Source organism: Sinohyriopsis cumingii, chromosome 9, assembly GCF_028554795.1.
Source record: "Sinohyriopsis cumingii isolate HCF-2022 chromosome 9, ASM2855479v2, whole genome shotgun sequence".
NCBI classification, from domain to species: domain Eukaryota; kingdom Metazoa; phylum Mollusca; class Bivalvia; order Unionida; family Unionidae; genus Sinohyriopsis; species Sinohyriopsis cumingii.
Genome location: NC_142969.1, coordinates 45,522,381 through 45,546,341, shown reverse-complemented (window position 1 = coordinate 45,546,341; position 23,961 = coordinate 45,522,381). Strand labels below are relative to the sequence as shown.

General features: G+C 36.6%; 1 protein-coding gene and 7 non-coding genes across 8 annotated transcripts; all 8 read right to left on the bottom strand.

Annotated features, from left to right (window-relative positions):
* Nucleotides 1–2,108: 2,108 nt before the first annotated feature.
* Nucleotides 2,109–22,016, bottom strand: LOC149791719 (heat shock cognate 71 kDa protein). The gene is made up of 7 exons (XM_089970228.1): nucleotides 21,871–22,016; nucleotides 16,868–17,076; nucleotides 15,717–15,922; nucleotides 12,572–12,724; nucleotides 11,694–12,249; nucleotides 4,321–4,722; nucleotides 2,109–3,680 (listed from the first exon to the last, which is right to left on the bottom strand). Exons 2-7 carry the CDS (start codon nucleotides 17,070–17,072, stop codon nucleotides 3,229–3,231), a joined length of 1,974 nt encoding a protein of 657 aa, XP_089826354.1. The 5' UTR covers nucleotides 17,073–17,076; nucleotides 21,871–22,016; the 3' UTR covers nucleotides 2,109–3,228.
* On the bottom strand, nucleotides 5,562–5,663 carry LOC149791726 (small nucleolar RNA SNORD14). The gene has a single exon (XR_016423599.1). It is a non-coding gene; the product is annotated as a small nucleolar RNA SNORD14 (small nucleolar RNA).
* Nucleotides 6,128–6,230, bottom strand: LOC149791725 (small nucleolar RNA SNORD14). The gene has a single exon (XR_016423601.1). It is a non-coding gene; the product is annotated as a small nucleolar RNA SNORD14 (small nucleolar RNA).
* Nucleotides 6,899–7,001, bottom strand: LOC149791724 (small nucleolar RNA SNORD14). The gene has a single exon (XR_016423610.1). It is a non-coding gene; the product is annotated as a small nucleolar RNA SNORD14 (small nucleolar RNA).
* Nucleotides 8,443–8,540, bottom strand: LOC149791723 (small nucleolar RNA SNORD14). Its single transcript, XR_016423611.1, has one exon. It is a non-coding gene; the product is annotated as a small nucleolar RNA SNORD14 (small nucleolar RNA).
* On the bottom strand, nucleotides 9,275–9,377 carry LOC149791722 (small nucleolar RNA SNORD14). The gene has a single exon (XR_016423600.1). It is a non-coding gene; the product is annotated as a small nucleolar RNA SNORD14 (small nucleolar RNA).
* Nucleotides 10,027–10,127, bottom strand: LOC149791721 (small nucleolar RNA SNORD14). The gene has a single exon (XR_016423602.1). It is a non-coding gene; the product is annotated as a small nucleolar RNA SNORD14 (small nucleolar RNA).
* Nucleotides 10,841–10,943, bottom strand: LOC149791720 (small nucleolar RNA SNORD14). Its single transcript, XR_016423609.1, has one exon. It is a non-coding gene; the product is annotated as a small nucleolar RNA SNORD14 (small nucleolar RNA).
* Nucleotides 22,017–23,961: the final 1,945 nt, after the last annotated feature.

Below are 23,961 nucleotides of genomic sequence, written 5' to 3'. Positions count from 1 at the left end.
ATCAAGTTGATCGGTAAGTTCTCGGTAAACACCGATATCCATGATACCACCTTGAAATAATCGCCGACAAATATCAGCTGCTTCATTAATTATTTCTGGTGAATTATTTCCAGCTCGTTTTCCTCCTATGAGAACTTCTAACCGTGACACATCATTAATGATATTATCAGGACAAACAAAATTATTTCCCAGACCACTCCCTGTTACTTCTGTTTCAGATTTCTTAGGTGGTGTTATTCCAAATAGCTTTTTAATTTCTGACAGTGGTGAAAAATGTTTTTGTTCTGTTCGTTGCAGAGGTGGAGGAAGTTGATATGAAGATTCCTGCTGGGAGAGTTCTTCTTGTTCTAGTTGTCTTATTTTCTCTCTATAAGTATTTCTACTTCTTCATAAAGAGCTCTGTATTCCAAATCATTACTTTTAACCAGTCTTTTGTTTGCATATATGCGATATGTCCATTTAATAAGTTTATCATTATTTATCCTTTCATGAGGGAGGGGTTTAAAATATCAGCTTTGTTAAATATATAAAATAATATTTTTGGGGGTAAATTTTTTCTTTCAGTATTTCTAATATCTTCAACAACCCCTTCTCTGAATCTTGCAATCAATATTATATTTTCTTTTACTGGTTTGGGTTCAGGTGTATGTTCTTTTTTCGTGTCGATTTCAGTACGATGTTTTCCAATACCTTCAAGTATTTCTTCACCAACGGGTGGATGTTGAGCCGCACCTGTATCAGTTGGAAGATCTCGTAAAATCTTCTTTGTTTAGGTCTTCTTGCTATTTTTTCAGTTTGTTCTGCTGTTTGTTTTGATACTGGAAGATCTTCTTTGATGACAGTTGTAACTTTCTCAGTAGCTGCAATGACGGGTTTAAACAGTTTTTTAGTGTCTTCTTCGTACTCAACTTGTGCTTCTTGCTGTGCTTGTAGATTTTTTCTGAATGAATCTCGCATGGGAAGAAATCTTTTAATTGCTTCTAGTCTCTCTCGTGCTATTCTTGCAGTATGAGATTCTGGATGTACCATTATTTTGATATAACAATTTTGTAATTAATAGCAGCAGAGAGGGCGCGACCTCAATAAAGTGCTCATGTAGTAAAATAAACTATTCTACGAATATAAAAAAAGGACAGCGACGGTAAAGTAACACCAATTTGAGAAATCTTTTGGAAGATTTATTTTTGCTTCAATTTGTGTCGACGCTTTTTTAAAATCTGTCGATGCTTTTTATTTTTTCTTTGCTCATAGAATGGTTTATTTTTAATTTTTCGACGCTTTTCGACCATTGGTCTGTTCACCCTCTCTGCTGCTTCTGTAGCATGAAGCAACTGGAGTTCAATATGGGTCCAGGTCCCCAATGAGATTACTACCTGGGTTACTTCCAAATCCAAGCTAGGCGGAGGTCATAATAACCTAGCTGACAAAACAAGCTGTTCGGTAGAAGAACTGACAACCACTTGATTGGCCTACTGCCCTGGCATGGTGCAACTTATTATGACCCAAACCATAGCTGAGCATGGAGGCACCACAGATCGTTGTCTACAAAGTGAAAAAGTTTGAAAGCTTTGTTCTGCAATAGAACAAAATATGCAACATGTGCAAGGAAAGCCCATTTCTCATGTACAGAATTAATCTTGTACAGAAGCCATTTATCTTTCATTTATGGCAACCCTGATCTTTGGGCCACAAAATTTACAGGCTTTTACCTTGTAAAGAGTGAAAGCCTATCCATATAGTATGGTCAAGATCTATGATTATTTTAACTCTTTCAAAATGACATTTGGGTTATTATATTACTGCAATACTAATGGGCCTCTTTCCATGTGCATGCCATTCCCAAGGTGTACAGACTTCAGCTGGTGAAAAACAAACTTGTGCGGAAACCCTTTCTTCGTGTCCTTTACTTTTGATCTCCTAATACAAATTCATCATCCTTGCTTCAACTCATAACTACCCTCAGTCTGGTAATTGCAGATAGTGACCTTAAAACTACAAGTTCTTCCTTATCCCTAAGGCAAGCTTTCCACACCGATTTGTGCTAAGCCACAAGATCAGAGTCGACTTGTTTCAGTGTATGCATGAATTGTAAATTCAAGAACAAAATGTCAATTTTCAGAGCCATTTATTCGTAAAACAAAACTCAAATCATCCAAGGTTTTCAAGAAAACAAAAGTTTTGAATCATCTTCTCCAGATGTAAAGTCTAGATTCAAGAAACAACAGTTAACTTTTCTTTATTTTCACAAGATCTGATCGTTTGTGTGCACACTTACATTTTTTTAAATAAACTGCAGTCTTTTTTCATTAGAAGGTTCTCTGGAACATAATGTGGTTGGTATTTGTGACCCGATTTAATGCTTCATTATGAGAGTGTACAGTATTATTAATGTGCAATTATAAAAGTACCAACAAAGCATTCACCTCAATCTGTGCCATTAGTTCCAATCTCGCGTCAACATTAATAATCTCTGATGGGGTCCAGTAATGATAATGCAGCATCTACGAAACTAAGTTGATTGAAGGTTCTGATTTTGCCTATATGTGGGTAATTTCACTTGACCAAAATTTAAAGAACTGAATTTTGCAATTATGAATTACTGGAAAATTTGAGCCTTTTCAGCCAGAACTTAAAATAGGGCTTGCATTATATAGACATGGATTCTGATGAAGCAACCAGCAATGATTTTGATCTATGGATATGTGCAAATGATACTTTGTGAACAGTGCCAATTTTGTTCTACACTTTTGTTAGTTATGCCAGGTGGGTTAAAACAGTTATGTATTGTAGTATGTTTGCATTTTTTTTATATGCCTCTTAAAGACAAGATTGAAAAAAAGTAAAAAGGATCCTTAAAGACAATTCTGGATTACTGCAATTACTAAGTGATGTATCAAAATAAACCAAATTTGTTCACGTCCATTACTACAAGAACATTTACTGAAAAAAGGGTATGTCAATTTTAACAAAACTGTAATTTCAAATCTTGACAACATTAAAACATTTCAGTTCTGTTCTCATATTCAAACAAACATAAGTGCTTTATTGAAGAAATACATGAAATGCTGCTCACTGTTTTAACACCACACTGCTGGGCAACAAAAAGCTTTGCAGCACTTTAAAAAAAAAAATGTGAAAGAATTCCTCTACAATAAACTCTTGTTTGGGATTGAGCCACAGTTCCAACTGTTGAAATCGTTTTATTTTCACTAATACAGCTTGATTCTTTTAATCAACTTCCTCGATGGTTGGGCCTCCACTGCTACCACCGGAATGGCCATGGCCACCATGACCACCTGCACCAGGAGCACCACCTGGGAATCCACCTGGCATACCTCCTGGCATACCACCTGCTCCACCAGCCTGCTGGTACAGTTTGGTAATTATAGGATTACAAACGCCTTCAATCTCCTTCTGCTTGTGTTCAAACTCTTCCTTATCTGCCAGTTGGTTGGCATCCAGCCAGGCGATGATGTCATTGCACTTGTCAGTGATGACCTTTCTATCAGACTCACTCATCTTGTCTTTAAGGTTCTGGTCTTCAACAGTGGATTTCATATGGAATGCATAGCTCTCCAGTGAATTTTTGGCAGCAACGCGGTCTCTCTGTTTTGAATCTTCACCTTTGTACTTCTCAGCTTCATTCACCATGCGCTCAATTTCATCCTTGCTGAGACGACCTAAAACATTAAATGGCCAAAATTAATATCAAATTTATCAACAATGTCTATTTTGAAAAGTGAAACGTGCTGTAAATCTTTTGCAGGAACGGAGGTTTAGAGATCTTGGAAATTTGCTTGCCTCCATGAACCTAAGCAAACTGCAAATGAATTTTAAAAAGCAAGCATCATCATACCCACCAACTGCACAAGCAAAAACACTACACCCTATACAAGCAGTCAATTCCTGTGGAAAGATTATAAAAGGCACTTAACATGTTCAAATGAAAGAAACATCAGAAGCATTCAGGTTGAGGTGATTACAGGATTTGCAAGATAAGCACCATTTTTAGGACCAACCACACATAAAAAGTGATGGAATGAGTCTGCTGTACCGATCATATAGTATGACAAGTCACCCGCTTCATTTAGAACCAACTAGACCTAGAGATCAAATTGTGTAATCCTAACTAGCTTATGAAGAGATTACTATCACCTGTCCAAACAGATTTATGGACAACAAGCCATCCCATTCGTTTTTCTGGTCCATCACCAGTCAAATGAAAATTTTCTGCAAAGTTCAAGCCATAAATATTAATACCCACAAATTAATTCATAGCACAATTTAAAAAAATATAAATAAAAACGTATATTCAAATACCTTTGTCATTGGTAATAGTAATCTTGTTTTCTTTGCCTGTGCTCTTGTCCACTGCAGACACATTAAGAATACCATTGGCATCAATGTCAAAGGTCACCTCAATCTGGGGTACACCACGTGGTGCAGGAGGAATTCCTGTAAGTTCAAATTTACCAAGGAGGTTGTTATCTTTGGTCATGGCTCTTTCACCCTCATAGACCTGGATCAGCACACCAGGCTGGTTGTCGGAGTAGGTAGTGAAGGTCTGTGTCTGTTTGGTGGGGATGGTGGTGTTTCTCTTAATCAGGGCAGTCATTACTCCACCAGCTGTCTCAATACCTAGAGACAATGGGGCAACATCCAACAGTAGAAGGTCCTGGACCGCCTCAGACTTGTCACCCTGAAGAATTGCAGCCTGAACAGCTGTAATACAAAGAATGAGACATATTTCATTAAGCACCAACAAAACAAAACCAGAAATCAAAACAATGCATAAAAATAGTTCACACAAAAAGAATAATTCATCTTCTTGAAATAAAATCATGGTCAACAGATATCTAGCTGCAGTTCACCTGCATGGAACCACGTGACCTTACATTCAGAACCTGACAGAAATTATGAAGAATTGGTACCTCCATACATATATGACATGCGAGTAGAGTACGAGAGGCTTTACTGTAAGTAAATCTTAGATTGTAATCAAACAGGTTGGAAACAGTTTATCTGATTGCTAGGGTAATTGCGAATAGCAATGGAGATAGCTGTACCAGTATTTCAATGTTTAAACTAAGTTTCATATGCTCTGGAAATGAACAAGAGAAAAAGCAATGCTTTACAATAAATAACCTCATCAAAACATACAAACCTGAGGCAAATGGTAAAATATCAAATTATACCTCAAAATTTTTTTGATCCAATGTCGCACAATCGGGCAATCATTTTTGTAGCTCGATACTCTTATGCAATGGGTGTGAATGTGGGGGGAGTTTGGACTGCAAAAGCTAGTGCTAAACCACTGTCTAGTAGTATGTGTACTATTTCAGAGATAGGCCAAATGGCTCATAGTGGTGCTGTGGAAATGGATGCAAAAAAATAGTACAATTTTTATACCATTTTTAATACAATTGAGAGAAACGTTAATGCAACGTTAAACCAACACAAACATAGAGAGCAAAGCCAACTACTTTCTATCACGAACATTTATTACAAATTCAACCAACAACTTTGACAAGTTTCCACAACTCAATGGAGAGATTTAAAGATGATTCAGACATCCGAGGAAGGTACTTGCTTGCCATCTCAGAGCCAGGGCTGGCTCTCTGGTGGAAACTGCGAATGTGTGGAAAACAGATTCATCATTACCATCTTTCATCTCTCAACCAACTTTATTACATACAAAATGCCCACAATAAAGCAACCTAAACAAACAAGCCCAGAGGAAAATTATTCTGATGTCATGCTAAATACCACAGAAATTCAAAGCATTGGATGGGTGATCATATTCTTGTGAAGATGTCAGCTAGACATTTATACTAGACAAGGATCTAAGCATGAACTGTAGCATTAACTGTACCAAATTTATCTCTGGACCAACAGTCAAATGTTTATTGCAAATGCTGTGTCGATACCCTGAACGAGTTGTGCTCTGGAAACAAAATTAGTCACTAAGAGAAAGCTACCTATATATCAGTACATGCATCACACACCTTGGGGTGAAAATGTGTACAACAGACATTAACATCTAGTGCACTGCCAACTACATTCTATCACAATCATATTTATCATAGTTAATCCAACATAGTTAATCAACAACTCGAGAGAACAAAGATGATTCAGACATCCAAGGAAGGTACTTGCTTGCCATCTCTGAGCCTGAGCTGGCTCTCTGGTGGAAACTGCGAATGTATGGAAAGCAAGTTTCATCATCACCATCTTCTGATCTCTCAAATAACATTGTTGCATACAAAATGTCTCCAATAAAGACCTGAACAAGACTACAAGACCAAAGGAACATTTACTGTTGACAGGCCAAGCAGACTACACAATTTAAATTCCTTGACCAGACACATTTATACAGAAAGTTTGATGGAACCAGGCGTGAAATATTTATCAACACCACAACTTTGAACCCTGCAGCTCCCAGGTTGGGGACCACCAATTTGGACATTAACCAGCCCAATGTTTTTCAACTTTCATAGAAATGGGTTGAACAGCTTCAAATCTGTGCATCAGAAACAAGTTTCAGAATGAAAATGGTTTTAATTACTATATATAAATACATAAAAATGCGTTATCTGAATTTATTTGGATTGGTGATCCTGGACAAGCCTGCAATATTGTGAAGATGGCAGCCGACATTTCACATCTTTCAAGGATATAAGAACTACAGGTAGCAAAAGCTGTCTTGGTCAAATATTTATTGCAAATAATGTGGAGATACTTTGAACAAATCTACTCACTCTAAAAAATGCAACCTAAATCTCTGGATGCATGACATATTTTGGGGTATAGTTAATACACCTAGAGCATAAACTAATGATTTCAATCACAACAAATTTATGACAAGTTTGATCAACAACTTGACGGATAGATTCAAAGATGATTCAGACATCCAAGGAAGGTACTTGCTTGCCATCTCAGAGCCAGGGCTGGCTCTCTGGTGGAAACTGCGAATGTATGGAAAGCAAGTTTCATCATTACCATCTTTCACCATCTGAAAATTTCATGACACAAATGCCCACAATAAAGACCTGCAGAAAAAAAGTCAAAAGAACTGGCAGGCAACAAGCCAGGTATAGGACAAATCTTTGGAATCATCTGATCTCCAGGATAAATAACTCAAATGGGGGGGGGGGGGGGGGCAATTCTAAACTTTCATCCCATGAATTGATGTATTTTCGCAGAAAGTTGAGGTAATGTGTGAAATGTGATTGGCATTTTGACTGATATTAGGCAAAGGGTACACTTGAAACAAATTCATAAACTTTCATCAAGATGGTTTGAGTGGATTTCAATTTGTGTTGAATAACAATGTCTGAAAACACTAATTTCGGAACTAAAATAGCTTCAGTTAGTGTCAAACAGATGCAGATATGAGTGATACTTGACAAGTTTGCCATTCATATGATGGTCAAGACACCAGCTTGACACTAAACCAATGAACAAGGATCTGGACAACGTAGACAACTTGACTTGCTTTGTTTCTGGAAACAAAGCTCAAAGATGATGATGCTAGTTGTATCCCAACATATATGCAATAAACAGACGACAACATAATGATTTATGACAATTCTGATTAATTCATAGTTTAGCATCGATCAACGATAGGTCTGTCATATTATCATGAAGATAAAGATGCAGGCTAGAAACATTTCACAGACGATCTAACCAACTGCAATTAGCAACAGCCCTCTTTGGACCACTAATGAACTATATAAAGCAAATAGTGGTGATACCTTGAATGAACGACCCGAGAGTTATGCGGTTAAAAATGCTCACCTGGAGCTTGCTCCATATATCCCTACAAGTATTACGTATCTGAGGCAGATCACAATCAGATGTTTGACAACTCTGATTAACATCTTTCACCATCTCACAAACTTCATGACACAAACGCCCACAATAAAGACCTACAGAAAACAAGCCAAAAGCACTGTCAGGCAACAAGCTCTGTATCGGACAATAAAAATTTGGAATCCTTTGATGTCCAGGATAAATGTATTTTCAAAGTCCGAGGTAATGTGTGAAACGCTATTGGCAGTTTGCATTTGATATTAGGCAAAGGATAAACTTGAACCAAATTCACAAACTTTCATCGAGATGGGTCGAGTGGATTTTAATTTGTGTTAAATAACAATGAAAACACTAGTTTCAGAACTAAATTAGTTCCAATTAGTGTCAAACAGATGCAGATATGAATGATCAAGGCAAACAGTCCATGCAAATACATACTTCTGGATGGCAGTGATACTTCACAAGTTTGCCATTCCTATCGACACTATACCAATTAACAAGGAGCTAACTGAATAAACAAAACCCAACTGGACAACTGTCAAATATTTCCACGTAGACAGAATGATTTATGACAATTCTGACCAACAACTCTGAGACAAATTTTAAAAACTCGATGGAGAGATTCAAAGATGATTCAGACATCCAAGGAAGGTACTTGCTTGCCATCTCGGAGCCTAGGCTCTCTGGTGGAAACTGCGAATGTATGGAAAAAAGATTCATCATTACCATCCATCATCTCTCCAATACCCTCATAATATATTAAAAGCATACAATAAAAACCTCAACAAAACTAAAGGACAAAAAAAATTTGCTGAAGATTGGCCAGGTAGCGGACCACAATTCTGACCAATCATCATATAATCAGAAGAAAATTTTTGTGCATAAAACTTGTGATGCATTCACACAGCAACTTTGGTGGCAACAGGTATGAAATGTTAACCAACACCAATCTTAAAAGGCAGATCAATGTTTACCACCTTTCATAAAGCTACCTGAATAGCACTGAATTGGAAACCCAAGTTTCAGAATTAAAATTCTTGAAATCACCGTCCAAAAGATGCGGATCTGATGATCAAGTCGGAAAGCATTTCAATGGTTGTTAGAATTCATAGTTTAGCATCGATCTTCAATAGGTCCATTTTATTTTCATGAAGATGAACATGCAGGCTGGGAACATTTCATAGACGAGGATCTATCCAATTGCGTTTATTAACAGCCCTCTTTGGACCACTAATGAACTATATATAGCAAATAGCGTCGATACCTTGAATGAACGACCCGAGAGTTATGCTATTAAAAAAGACAAGAGAAATGCTCACTTGGAGCTTGCTCCATATATCCATACAAGTGTTACATATCTAAGGCAGAAAAAGTAAACAACAGACACCAATCACAATCATGTCTGACAGCTCTGATTAACAACTTGAAGTTTGATCAACAACTATATGGAGAGGTTTAAAGATGATTCAGACATCCAAGGAAGGTACTTGCTTGCCTTCTTTGAGCCGGAGCTGGCTCTCTGGTGGAAACTGCGAATGTATGGAAAGTAAGTTTCATCATTACCATCTTCAACCATCTCAAAAACTTCATGACACAAACGCCCACAAATAAAGACCTACAGAAAACAAGCCAAAAAGCACTGTCAGGCAACAAGCTCAATATCAGACAAAAAAAATTAGAATTCTTTGATGTCCATGATATATAACAACAATTATTGTGGGGGTGGGGGGTGGGGGCAATTTGACTAATATTAGGCGAAGGGTACACTTGTACCAAATTCACAAACTTTCATCGAGATGGGACAAGTGGATTTTAATTTGTGTTAAATAATGAAAACGCTAATTTTAGAACTAAAATAGTTCCTATTAGTGTCAAACAGATGCAGATATGAATGAGAAAAAGTCCAGGCAAATTCATACTTTTAGATACTAGTGATACTTGACATTAGTGCCATTCCTATTTACACTATACCAATTAACAAGGATCTAACTGAACAAAAAAAGCCAACAGGACAACTGTCAAATATTTCCACGTAGACACAACTTGACTTGCTTGGGTTCTGGAAACAAAGATAAAAGATGATAATGCTAGTTGGATCCCTACATATAAGCAATAAACAGACAGCAATATTACTTTCAATCACAATGATTTATGACAATTCTGATCAACAACTCGGACACAAATTTTTAACAAATTAATGGAGAGATTCAAGGATGATTCAGACATCCAAGGAAGGTACTTGCTTGCCATCTCTGAGCCTAAGCTAGCTCTCTGGTGGAAACTGCGAATGATGGAAAAAAGATTCATCATTACCATCCTTCATCTCTCAAATACCCTCATTATATATTAAATGCATACAATAAAGACCTCAACAAAACTAAAGCACAACAAAAATTTTGCTGAAGACGGGCCAAGTAGCGGACCACAATTCAGACTAACTTTGATGGAATCATTTTATAACCCAGAAATTTTGGTTCTTAAAACTTATGATGCATTAACAAAGAAACTTTGGTGGCAACAGGTGTGAAATGTTAAACACCAATCTTAAGGCAGATGAATATGTTTACCACCTTTCATAAAGATGACCTGAATAGCAATGAATTGGAAACCCAAGTTACAGAATTAAAATTCTTGAAATTACTGTCAAAAAGATGTGGATCTGATGATTAGGTCGGAAGGCATTTCAATGGTTGTTAGAAATTCATAGTTTAGCATTGATCTTCGATAGCTGTCTTTTTTTTTAAGAAGATGAAGATGCAGGCTGGAAACATTTCATAGCAGACAAGGATCTAACTGCAATTAGCAACAGCTCTCTTTGGACCACTAATGAACTATATACAGTAAATAGTGGCGATACCTTGAATGAACAACCCTTGAGTTATGCTCACTTGGAGCTTGCTCCATATATCCCTACACGTATTGTATATCTGAGGCAGAAAAGGTAAACAGACACTAATTACAATCATGTTTGACAACTCTGATCAACAACTTGAAGTTTGATCTACAACTTTTTTGAGAGGTTCAAAGATGATTCAGACATCCAAGGAAGGTACTTGCTTGCCATCTCAGAGCCAGAGCTGGCTCTCTGGTGGAAACTGCGAATGTGTGGAAAGCATGTTTCATCATTACCATCTTTCACCTCTCAAATTCAACAATACATCACGACAGTGTCATATAGCTCTGGGCACCCCAATTCTGGTGCTTGACAACTATCTAATGATGCACGCACAAGTATTGAGGAAGCAGGATTTCAATCTGAATTATCGACTGAACACAGTCTGACATGATTAAAAATCCTGGTTTAAAAGCAATATGCCTACAAGGATTAAGCAACATACCACCACCAAGGTCTTTCTAGCTGTATCAAAGTTACTGACACCTAACAATCGGGAGAATTTACCATTAAATCAGCATCATATAGCAACATTTGTACCCACTCCAGACATAATTTTTTCTTTTTTGGTTTGGCTTTGTACAGTAGAGACAAGTTTAGTGACAAGACGACGAGCAAACTGCTTTGCCAAAAGATTGTGAAGATTTCCAGTTAAATTTACAGGGATGTGAAAACTTAATCAACTATCCAAAGGCAGAGTCCTGAATTGTTCTTTTAGAAGTTGCAAGCAAAATGGAACAGCCAAGACACCAACAATTGGCCTTTTTTCATTAAGGTTATTCCATCTACATGCATGGCAACCAGAGGACTAGTCTTGTAAAAAAAAAAAAATATAGATGTTATGGTTCTGATTCTTCAGGGACTTCATATTCTTAATTTCTCCATTGCATCTATGGCTTACTATTTCCCACATAAAGTGCGTTCCCTAGGTCTGAAGCACATTTAACCCATCATCACTTTTCTAACACACACAACAATGGTCTCATACCTGCTCCATAGGCAACAGCCTCATCTGGATTGATGCTCTTATTCAGCTCCTTTCCATTGAAGAAATCCTGGAGAAGTTTCTGGACTTTCGGGATACGAGTGGACCCTCCTACCAACACGATATCATGCACTTGTGGCTTGTCCATCTTGGCATCCCGCAGAGCTTTCTCAACTGGTTCAAGGGTTCCTCTGAACAAGTCGGCGTTCAGTTCTTCAAATCTTGCCCTGGTGATGCTCGTGTAGAAATCAATGCCTTCATAGAGTGAATCAATTTCCACACTGGCTTGTGTGCTTGATGAGAGTGTCCTCTTGGCTCTTTCACATGCCGTTCTCAATCTACGAACAGCTCTCTTGTTGTCACTGATATCTTTCTTGTGTTTTCTCTTAAATTCCTGGACAAAGTGATTGACCATTCTGTTGTCAAAGTCCTCTCCACCCAAATGGGTGTCTCCAGATGTAGATTTAACTTCAAAAATGCCATCCTCGATGGTCAGAATGGACACGTCAAAAGTACCACCCCCAAGATCGAAGATCAAGACATTCTTTTCACCACCAACCTGTGAAAGAAATATTTTGTTAAAAGGTCGATTATCTGTAAATCAGGCATCAAAATCCAGTGACCACTTTTTAATAAGCCACTGGCAATTGCAAGCTACGCTTACTCAAGTTACACAGACTGCCCTCTTTTGGAATAGTTGGATCTATCTTGGTGCCAAACACAAAATAATTCTGCATTAACCTGAATGCAAACTGTAGTGAATTATCATCAACAAGTTTCAAACATTATTCATACTAAAACTGCAAAACAAAAGAAATTTCTGAATGCAAAGAGATGAAGCCTTACCATGTAATTTCAGAGATAATTTTTTTTATCCTCACCTTCTTATCCAGACCATAGGCAATGGCAGCAGCTGTAGGCTCATTGATGATACGGAGTACGTTAAGACCAGCAATTGTTCCAGCATCTTTTGTGGCCTGTCTTTGAGAATCGTTAAAATATGCTGGGACAGTGACCACAGCATTTGTAACCACCTGTAATTGGAGTTAAAAATGCAAATGTAACAATATTCCTCAACAAGACAAAGGCTACAGCATACATTTTAACATAAGAATGTAGCATATTATTGTGGGGGGGGGGGATACATGCAAGACCATGTCTAGCTGGTACCCGAGGAAAGCAATTCAAACTTTTTAGGTTGCTATCCTTAAAAACAATTGATCTCCAGCAAGAGCTCCATGAATGGTGCATCATATATACTGGACTGACATCGAGTAAATTGAATTTACATTGTACAGCCAATGCAGAATTATGACTAGGCTAGAAAAAAATGGGAGGCCCAGGTGAGCAAGATGGGTTTGAAATTATGATCTTACTGAACTGACCAACAAGGATCACCATAAAAAAAATTTTTTATTTACCCTGCCTGAATTTCCAAGGTCCCGATAAAAAGTAACGCTATAGTTCTTTTGCAAATGAATTGAAATTGTATTTCACTAGCCTTTCTGGCTCAAGGTAATTAACTGACAAAATGCAGACATGATTTTGGTCTTCCATAAAAAAAAGCTGAAACAACTGCACTTTTTCCAGATGCCTTCTGAGCTAACTAATATACTGAATGATTAATTTACAAGGGTCATTGCAGAATGGGACTGGACAGACTATTTTTTTTTAAAAACCAGATTGGAGATGATTTTTAAGAAAAACCGACTATATCAAGAAAAATCCGATGAAGTCAGGAGAAAAGTGAATTCTGCTTTAAAATGGAGAAAAATCATGTTTGGAAATGCTTCAGTCACGTTAACAAGGTAATACAGACAACTTCCAAACCATTTCTTCAAACTTATCAAAACGGATTTAAAAAATTTAAACTGGGTCAGAATAAGGGCTTTATAGTATAAAGCCTAGCCAATAATTTGCAGGACCATTTTATTAATATGCACTAATCACACGTGTTGAACTGAAGTCTTGAGAATATAAGCATTACAAGTGATTAAAATCAAGATAGGAAATGAGTAGCAAGATCTGCCAGTCACATGAAAACCACCCATTAACATGCATCATCTCACCATTATCAAACTTGTCAGATCTCAGATACAAGCATTCATCCCCCATTTTATCAAAATCTCGTCAGAAAAATGGACTGGAGGGTGAGAACCAATCAAGTGGAAGGTCACCGCAATGTCTGAATCTTGATGCTTGTCAAACTTCACAGAGATCTTGATACATGCATGTATTTCAAGTTTTGATCACAATCACATCAGATAAATGGCTTTCTGAGTGGCAACATGTTAGCATTTCCAAAAGACCATTTTATAATGGTGTCACACTATGCTGTTCAACTCACAATAGGCTGTTTTTGTTTCCTGCCTGGTTATTTATGTAAAATACACTAGAAAGACTCTTTCCAGCTTGAATTTCACTTGCCATATGTCTTACTAACAAAAACAGATGCTCATGTACTTGATATACTTTCTATCAGCGTAAGCTTTAAAATAATGATGGTACAATGAAGACGACTTTTACAGCTTCAGTGGGCAACACTATCAGCCGGGCATTCAGATTCACCCATTATTTGCTCGCCAGTGAAACTGTCTAGAGCTTCAGGGCTGAGCAAATCCCATAGCCCGACGCCCCGGACTAGTCATTTTTCAAGTAGGACAAGTAAAATTTGCCAAGTCGCTAGGCCGGGACAAGTGCTTTTTAAAAAAGTCGGGCTAGTCCTTATTTTCCTGCTTTAATCACTAGATCTGCCTTTATTTGGCCAATCATGCCCTCTGGGCGTACTGAATACTTGATTCTACCCCTCTTCGTGTATACATTTACATCCTTTTACCGCTTGACTGCATATTGGGCTAAGCGACCAAATTATCGGCAAATCAAAACACATCAAACAAAAGAAAGCCAGTATGATCAATTAGGAGTGTTGTAAGCGATTTTGTTGCAATGAGTTTACTCAATCAAGATTATGAGCGGCTCACTATGATTTTAATCCAGCGAGTCAGTAATTAAATTAATGAAAGGTACTTTACCGACATCAGTGTTGGTTTCCTTTATGAGCTGATTAAATGACAGTAATGATTAAAATTGATTATACAGAGGATTAACTTCCACGTGCGATATTGTGTTTGAAGCGAAACAATTACGCTAATTAATGAACTGTTTCAGTTCGTATTTAAGAGAGAAAATTGATGTTATGATCACTTTAGAAGTAGTTGTCAAGCAAGCTGATAGTTACTCTGAATAAAATGAGTTTGCTAAATTATTTTCACAAGTAAGGTAATAACGGCGATTGAAAATGGAGGGATAAAACGTAGACGGAGACTGAGTGTGCGGTAGCTATTTCTGAGTGTGAACGAGGATTTAGTTCAATGAAATTAATCAAGACTTCTTTAAGGAATTCTTAAACCAAAAGAGTTTACAAATGCTAATGAACAATTTTGCAAATGGACCAGAGCATGAGGACTTTAACCCAGACACAGCTATCAACTGCTGGCTTAGTGCTGGTGCAGGTGGCAGACATGTACATGGACATATTTTCAAATCCATCAGCTAAAACATATATACATGAACCTGAAGAAGCCAATGTATAACAACCAATGTTTTTGAAAAATTAAATTCTTTTAAGAAATAATTATGTTGTATATTGTTTTGTTTGTTTTTTCTATGGATTAAGCACATACGTCTATCAAATCTTGGCAAGTGTTTACCATTTTGGGACCAGTGAAAAATAAGGTGGGACTAGTGACGAGTAAGGTGGGACTTGTGAAGAGAAAGGTACTAGTGAATTTTCTGAAACCACTTGTCCTGGACTAGTGGTTTAAAAAAAAAAATTGCTCAGCCCTGAGCTTGATAATAAACACATACATTGTACATCAAAATCATTAAAAATATGGGTTCCAGTGATATTGAGCAAATGTCCATGGATGGACAAAGGAGAATGACCCACTAGAAGTTTACTGATGTCATCGATCTTGGGTACAAGGCACTTTAAGTAACTGCATTTCATCATAAAAATTCCCCTACCTTTCCAAGGTAAGCCTCAGCAGTTTCCTTCATTTTGGTCAAAACCATTGAGGAGATTTCTTCAGGATAAAATGTTTTCTCCTCTCCCTTGTATTCTACCTTAATCTTGGGTTTTCCACCATCATTGATTACTTCAAATGGCCAGTGTTTCATATCAGACTGAACAGATGGTTCATTGAATTTTCTGCCAATCAAACGCTTGGCATCTGAAATAAAAATATGCTCAATTGAGATGAAAGTATAGATAATAAAAAAAAAATATTGCAAAAATTATGAAAAAGCCCACAAATAGACTGATGCTCTACCTGGACTCTGGGAAACATTTAATCAAGCACACATCCCTGGTACAATCAAGCTGCAAAATAGTACCTGTCACTAAGGTACACCTCCCCAATTCAATGGTTACTGTGTAAAATAAAAAAAAAATACAAGTACCCAATGCAAGTTTTGTATTAAAATCTGCCAGCATCTTGACCGAATTATCCAGGCTAGAAACTGACATTAGTAAGTTAGGACCAAGTATAATTATTAAAGATTCAAATAAACATCCATGTGAAGATTAAATTCACAGAATAAAATCCAAGTGTCCCCAGTACAACAGATCTATCATAATAAACATGTTAACTTCACATATCGAAAGTGGGAATGGGAAAGATACGCTTTATATTTCTTACATCAGACAGATTAGCATAATGTGGTACCAGAGCATCTTCAGGGCACAAAGTTCTAACTTGTAAAGGGGGGGATGACCTTAGCCATCACAACACTGCACAAGTATTGCACTGTTCCCCATTTTTAATTTAACTCAAGTGTAAAAACTACCAACCAATATATTTTTCAATGAACAATCTACAATTATAATGAATTTGGGAAGATAGGAATTACTACATAGAGCATCTGGACTACAACAGACTATTCAATAATTTAAAAGTCCAAGAATCTTTTAGAATTTGTTTTTTAAAATTACAACTAAACAAATTAAAGTTTCCCTGTCTGACCTTTTACATGAAAAGTTTTTCAAATCCATGATCCCTGGACCCCCATTTGAAACCCGTAGAAATGTCTCAAACAAACCAATTTTGAAAAAATCAGTGGGTTTTTTTTTTATACTGGCAACTATCCTACAAATTTAACAAGTCACATGTCCTTACCAAAAACTGTGTTGTTTGGGTTCATAGCCACCTGGTTCTTGGCAGCATCGCCTATTAATCTTTCTGTATCTGTGAAAGCAACATAACTGGGTGTTGTTCTGTTGCCTTGATCGTTGGCAATGATCTCTACTTTTCCATGTTGAAAAACTCCTACACAAGAGTAGGTAGTACCCAAGTCAATTCCTATAGCTGGTACCTTTGCCATGTTCCTGCAATTAAATGAAACTTTATTAACCACAGTGCTTAAAATACATAAACAAGAACTGCATTAAATTAAGTTTTGTGATTATTCGCCTCAAACTATCTCAAAGTCCTCATGGCAACTATCAGCCAACTACTCCAATGCCTGGTATTGTTCAGAGTTAAGCAAGATTAGAATTCTTCCATAGTATTAAAAAAGTCCTATTGCAAGACACAGGCCCCACCTGTATTACAAGCAAGGTGCTCTTCAGGCTTTCAAACAAAAGTTACTCGGAACTCTTCAATTGTGATGAAATAAAATTTAATTTTAAGATGCTGAAACAAGTTACTGATGTTATACCTCCCATGTATACCCTTATATAGATCATCCACCTATCATAACATGTAAATGAAGTTTGCGTCATTTTTTTAACGTAAAAATGAAGGGGAGAAATCAAAATATTTATTGTGAAATCTATCAAAAATCTGAAGTTGCTGCAATTTGAAGAAAACCAGATTCACTATGCAGACAGCACATGTCAATGTGGTAGTCATGCGACACCAACACAAAAAAACATTGCTGACGTACTCAGTACTGCTGGAAAATGCTTTTCTACACCCTGCTGCAATACTGACAGGTTTGTGATCATTGTTCTTAGAATAAATATGTGACAATTAAGTGTGCATTATATTTATAAACGTTGTGACCTCTATATAAGATTTCCAAATTCTATATACAACTTTAGAAATTTGTTTATTGTCAATACCACATGACTATATGGCCTCTGATGTCACTGACGTAGGTTGCGAGATTCGTATGGCCATGTGACTCAAGAATGCAAATGGCCAGATCAAGATCAAATTTCAGCAACGACGTAATTTTGTCTCATTTATCAGCGGATTTAAGACATGACAAATGCTATGCTCATGATTTTTGAGACAATAAATTAAAGGTCTGCTGGGCCAGCTAGTAAGCCACTATACCATATGGTGTTTGCGAATTCCAACTTTTTGATAGGGAATGGACTCTGACCCTACACCCCAACATAAATAACCAAATAAGAAAAATGAAGTCAATGGTTAGAGGAAACTTGGACTACTTAAAACCAAATGCTGTAAATTAATCAAGAAAATCGCAATCAAAATTGGTTAACGAAAGATTTTATCATCGAAAATGCTACATAGGACTTGTAAATTTTAATCAACACTATCAAATTTAAAAATAGGTGATACAATTTTTTACATTTTCTTTTCAAGCAACATTCCTAGTACACCGCAAGTAACGATATGTAAGGGAATTTGATCAATGAAAATGTCACTTATGACGAATGGAGGCAGTACTTTAATAAATAAATAAAAATTTAATAAAAAAAATTATCAATTGAAATTTATGTTCTAGTTCAATCTTTTAGTTCCTTTTAAGTGCAACTGTCATAAATGCAATGTCCTCTTGTAATTAGACGTAAAATGCGTCACTCTAACATAACAGCTATGTCTGCAAGCGTTTCTCTGAGAACCTAAGTGCTGACCACGTTTTGATAACCGACTTGCGGTAGTATTTGTTGTATTGTTGCACTGAATTAGAAGCTGGCCTCCTTTGTATTATCACGTTAATTATGTCTTTTGAATCAAATTAAACTGAATAACAAATAACTTCATTATAAAAAATGTTAACATTATCGACATGAATGTAAAATAAGGATTCAGACATTAAACTGCCCAGTTTCCTAATGTCGCTTCCCCACACACACACACACACAAGGTTCTCGCGATGTCAATGAGATTTTTTCCAATTTTTGGAGTTCCCTCTGTAACTCGTGCCTTGCTTATAGTGTGGTCTCTTTTTATGGACTCATTGTGCGTGAGTTATCGAGAGGCGTGTGTATAAAACTCGCGAACCCGCTTATAATGTGGGGTCAGGCGTGGATCCAATTTTTTAAAACCAGAAAATATCCCAAAAATTGATCCCAAGTTGTTGAACTTGAAGAAAATCGCGATCAAAATTGGTAATGGAAAATTTGATGTATCCCTCGTTTTATCGTCGAAACCGGTAGATAGGACCTGGAAATTTTAATCAACACTACGAAATATCATTTAAAAATAGGTCACAACATTTTTAACATTTTTCTTTCCAAATGTCATTCCTGGTACACAGCAATTAACAGTATGTAATGAAATTTCAATCAATGAAATGGAGGCAGTACTTTAATAAATACAAATACATTTTTGTATCAATTGAAATTTGCGTAAATCTATCATTAAGCTGTGTCCGCGAGCATTTCTCTAAGAACCTCGTTTTGACGACTTCTGGAAGTATTTGTTGTTTTGTTGCGCTGAATTAAAAGCTGACCTCCTTTGTATCATCCCATTAACTATGCATTTTGAATCAAATAAAGGAGGTGGGATAAAAGAAAAGTTAAAAGGAACGAAAATCCAACTAACTTAAAATCTAGCAGCCTGGGTCACTTCATCTGATCACTCGAACACTTATAAATGTTATTATGTGTGTTACATAAAATGCCTTAAATTAACAGACTCTTTCATAACTGTGATCAAAGATAAGGCAGGCAAGCAAAATGAATACTTCATAAAATAAAGATCTTGATTTCACATATAAGTTCCATTGTCGGCAAGCGAGTTTCAGAGAATTCTTGAACTGGCACTTAGAGATACCCTCAACGATGATAAGTTTCATTATTACTTCCAATGAAATCACGACATCAATACTGTATTAATTGAATAAAAAAAATTGAGTTTCGATGCAGACGATTGAAATAAATGTCGCGTGTTTTCGAGGGGAAAAAGAAGAATCTTGTTTGTCAGTGTATCAACAGTTAGTCTAGTTCCCTGTTCTTGGGACTCCCAATTTGGCAGGATAATATTAAACTCCACTACAGGAACCAGACTCAGCAAGAAAACAAAAAGCAGTGACGTAATACACAGATTTTTCGCATACACATGATGGTTGTTGAAACCAGTTGGATTGATCTTTCACATGCTGGACATTTTGAAAATAAATGTTATTTAAACAGAATAACGAACAACTTCATCAGAAAGAGCATGTTATTAAAAATTATTATCAAGGTGATTGTAAAATGAGGCCACAGTCAATAAACAGTGCAGTTCCCTAATGCCGCTTCCCGCCCTCCACGGTTTTCTCATTGTCAATGCAATTTATTTCCAATTTTTGGAGGTCCCTCTGTAACTCTCGCCTTGCTTATAGTGCAGTCTATGTTTGTGGACCCTGTTGTGCACGAGTTATCAAGGGAGAGTTGTGTATATACATATATAAATTTTATTATGCATACTAAAATTGTGAAATCATTCCATGCTGATTCATTACATTATTCTGAGCAAATTATCTGTTGACATGTATAAAATATATTGTATCCATTGTTACCCATGTACAATGATGTCTGACATTTCTGTGCACCAAAGGTTTCCGTCATCAATATTCAAGCAAAATGCATAATGAATGTGACCGATCGACGAAAATAATGCAATGCATACCATCTGATGGGGCAATTATCACCCGAATAATGTTCAGAATATTAATTTTGGACCAACTGGATACCACCCATGTGTTTTCATGACTCACAATGTTCACCTATTCTGCGCACAGCTTTAAAAAGATTTAATATTTATCCATTGGGCTATAGAAATGAAATACTTTGGACTGTTTGTCAGCAGTTCAGTTGAGTAATCATATCAGGTTTATAGCTAGTTTTGCAAAATTCAACAAACAATGCTAATAATTGGCGTAAGTTAAACATTTCAGAGAAAATAAGCTATTTACATGGAAGAGAAACAATGAATAGGATGTATAGTGTTTACATCACGTTTATGGGATAAAATTACTAAAGAATACAGAACCAGACTATACACCAGGGAATTTCTTTAGAATCCCGTTCTAGCAGCTAGTTCACATGTTTGGGTAGCACAATTGTGTATGTGTTGTACAGCTTCTTGCAAAACTGGAAACTTAGATTAATTTTTTTAAAGGTAAACATTTCCATCTTTGAAATAATATATTAGTATGATTCTAAAAGATGCATAAGAAATAGATTTCCTGGGTTACTGGTTCAAGAAGATCATGGAGTGTGTCTTCATGTTGACATTTAGAAATCACATTTTCATATGCATTTGAGTCGAAATGTTGGACATTTTTTTACAATTTACGAAAATAACTTTTTTTAATAGTGTACGGTCGTTCGTTCTTGGAGTCTGACCCAAAATAACACGTGATCCGATGTTTACATAAATAACGTATCGTTGAGAAGAATTGCCGGACGCGCCAAGTTGACTGTCATGGTGGTATATAAATCATCTATTGCCACCAAAGTCCAAATGTATGATGCCAGGATTATAAGTTTCACATACCTTATTTTGCACCTACATGTTACTGGAAAATCTCGCAAAAAGTTCACAAACTGCAAAAGAAATTACCAAGACCTCTTTGTCCATGCCGGTCCTTCAGCACGTGGTCAATGGCGGTGTTGTGCGAGCTCTTGTATACAGGAACACATTTGAGAAAGACAAGATCATACTGCACAACACGACGTTGTTATACCGTACACTACATTTCTGTATGAAAATTAATTTCTTCATTATATTTTGGTCACTCACAACACTCGTGTATGTACGATTGTATGGGTTCATCGAGATCACAAAGCGGGCGTCTACTCAATATACTTTTATGAAATTGATACAGAAATACTAATAAGTAGACGTATAAAATATTTTTTAAATGTGTAACTGACTACTCGCTCTACATATCAAAAACACATTTTGCAATGTAGCTATCAATAAACTTTCTACATTACCCTGCGTGAAAGTGGATAAGATCCGGTTGTGATCGCCTTGCCTTTCTTCTTTCTTGTCTGGTTCACCCGGCGTGCAGCGGTGGCTATATATATACAAAACGGATGTGACGTCCAAATACGAACGTTCCAGAACAACACGAGTGTTCTAGAACTAAATCCGAGCATGTTGTACGCAGAATTTTATTCAGCAAATCATTCAGTTTTACAATGCTGTGTGTGTGTGTGTGTGTGTGTGTGTAATTCATTTTATACCTGTGTAATCTTAGCACTTAATTTTATTTTGAAAATGAATGGGTGCAACCTAAATTATTACGAGTAAATGTTTTTCATTAATTAGCGATGTTCCCAATGTTTATAGCTACATGTATATTACGGTTAAATTTTAAATATAAAATTAGTTTTTTAATTTATACGAGTAAATGCGCTTTATATGACCCTTGTGAATTTTACTATAGTAGTAACAGTCAAAAAGATTAAAATTGGCCGCGGGGGGGGGGGCTACAAATTAGATTACATTCAGATGTAGTAATTATTAATAGTATCACTAACAAAATCTTTTTAATTGTAAGTGCGTTAGCTTTTTCTTAACTGTCAGCTTCTTGATAGCGATCACTTTCGTACCCGTATGCGTGCCCGTCCTTATATCTGTCTACATCATATATTAACCTCGATGTTCTCGAGAGAAGGTGGTATTAAGCTAGAGGGCGGGATAAACATAACGCTGTGCTCTGACTTTCTTCTTTCTTGTCTGGTTCACCCGGCGTGCAGCGGTGGCTATATATATCTATACAAAACGGTTGTGACGTCCAATACGAACGTTCCAGAACAACTCAGTGTTCTAGAGCTAAATCCGAGCATGTTGTACGCAGAATTTTATCTAGTGAATCATTCAGTTTTACAATGCTGTGTGTGGGGGTGTGTGTGTGTGTGTGTGTGTGTAATTCATTTTATAGCTGTGTAATCTTAGCACTTAATTTTATTTTGAAAATGAATGGGTGTAACCTAAATTATTACGAGTAAATGTTTTTCATTAATTAGCGATGTTCTCAGTGTTTATAGCTACATGTATATTACGGTTAAATTTTAAATATAAAATTAGTTTTTAAATTTATACGAGTAAATGCGTTTATATGACCCGTGTGACCTTTACTATAGTAGTAACAGTCAAAAAGATTAAAATTGGCCGCGGGGGGGGGGGGGGGGCTACAAATTACGTTACATCCAGATGTAGTAATTATTAACAGTATTACTAACAAAATCTTTTTAATTGTAAGTACGTTAGCTTTTTCTTAACTGTCAGCTTCTTGATAGCGATCACTTTCGTACCCGTATGCGTGTCCGTTCTTATATCTGTCTACATCATATATTAACCTCAATGTTCTCGAGAGAAGGTGGTATTAAGCTAGAGGGCTGGATGAACATACAATGCTGTGCTCAGCTTCTGGTTACTTGATTTTGGTCTCCATAAAAAATAAAGACGAAAAAACAATTGTTCTGGTGGGGTAAATAAAATAGTATCAATTTCGAGGAATAGATGTATATAGGCCGATAAATCGGCCCTTCACCCGTAATGATATTGATTTTCGGTAAAGCACCTACCTCTGTAAAAGGGCCAAAATAAGTAGTCCCAACAGAGCGCAATTTCACTAGCTAAAGCTTCTTTGTAGCTATCAACTTGCATGTAAGGAAGATGAACAGCGTCTCATTAAGAAAATTGTTACCTTTAATGTTGTTATTATTATTATTATTATTATTATTGTTTGTTGTTATTGTTATTTAATCAAATATAAGGTGATATGTCATGGAATCCGTCGCTGTACAAGTTCATCATTGTTTCGTCCATCTTTTTATGCGTCCGTTATTCCTTTGAAATCTCAATACCCCAAACAAATGCCCATTATAGTATGACTTTCTTTTCAATTGATTTTAATCAAAAGCCATAGCTCCTTCGATACCATTATCTTTCCTCTGTGTATGGAAATCGGAGATTATAACAGTGGCGTCGCTAGGGGGTGTGCGGTGGGTACGGACCGCACCGGGTGACACCATCTCAGAGGGGTGACACCAAAATGAAAAATTGCAAATTTTACA

Bases quoted from the DNA above. Each gene is read 5' to 3' on its own strand.
- LOC149791719 (XM_089970228.1), bottom strand. From the start codon at position 17,072: ATGGCAAAGGTACCAGCTATAGGAATTGACTTGGGTACTACCTACTCT. The intron at 12,250-12,571 runs GTGAGGATAAAA...TTTCTTTCACAG, and splicing joins CCTATGGTCTGGATAAGAAG to GTTGGTGGTGAAAAGAATGT. The intron at 4,723-11,693 runs GTATGAGACCAT...TTTGTATTACAG, and splicing joins GGCTGTTGCCTATGGAGCAG to CTGTTCAGGCTGCAATTCTT.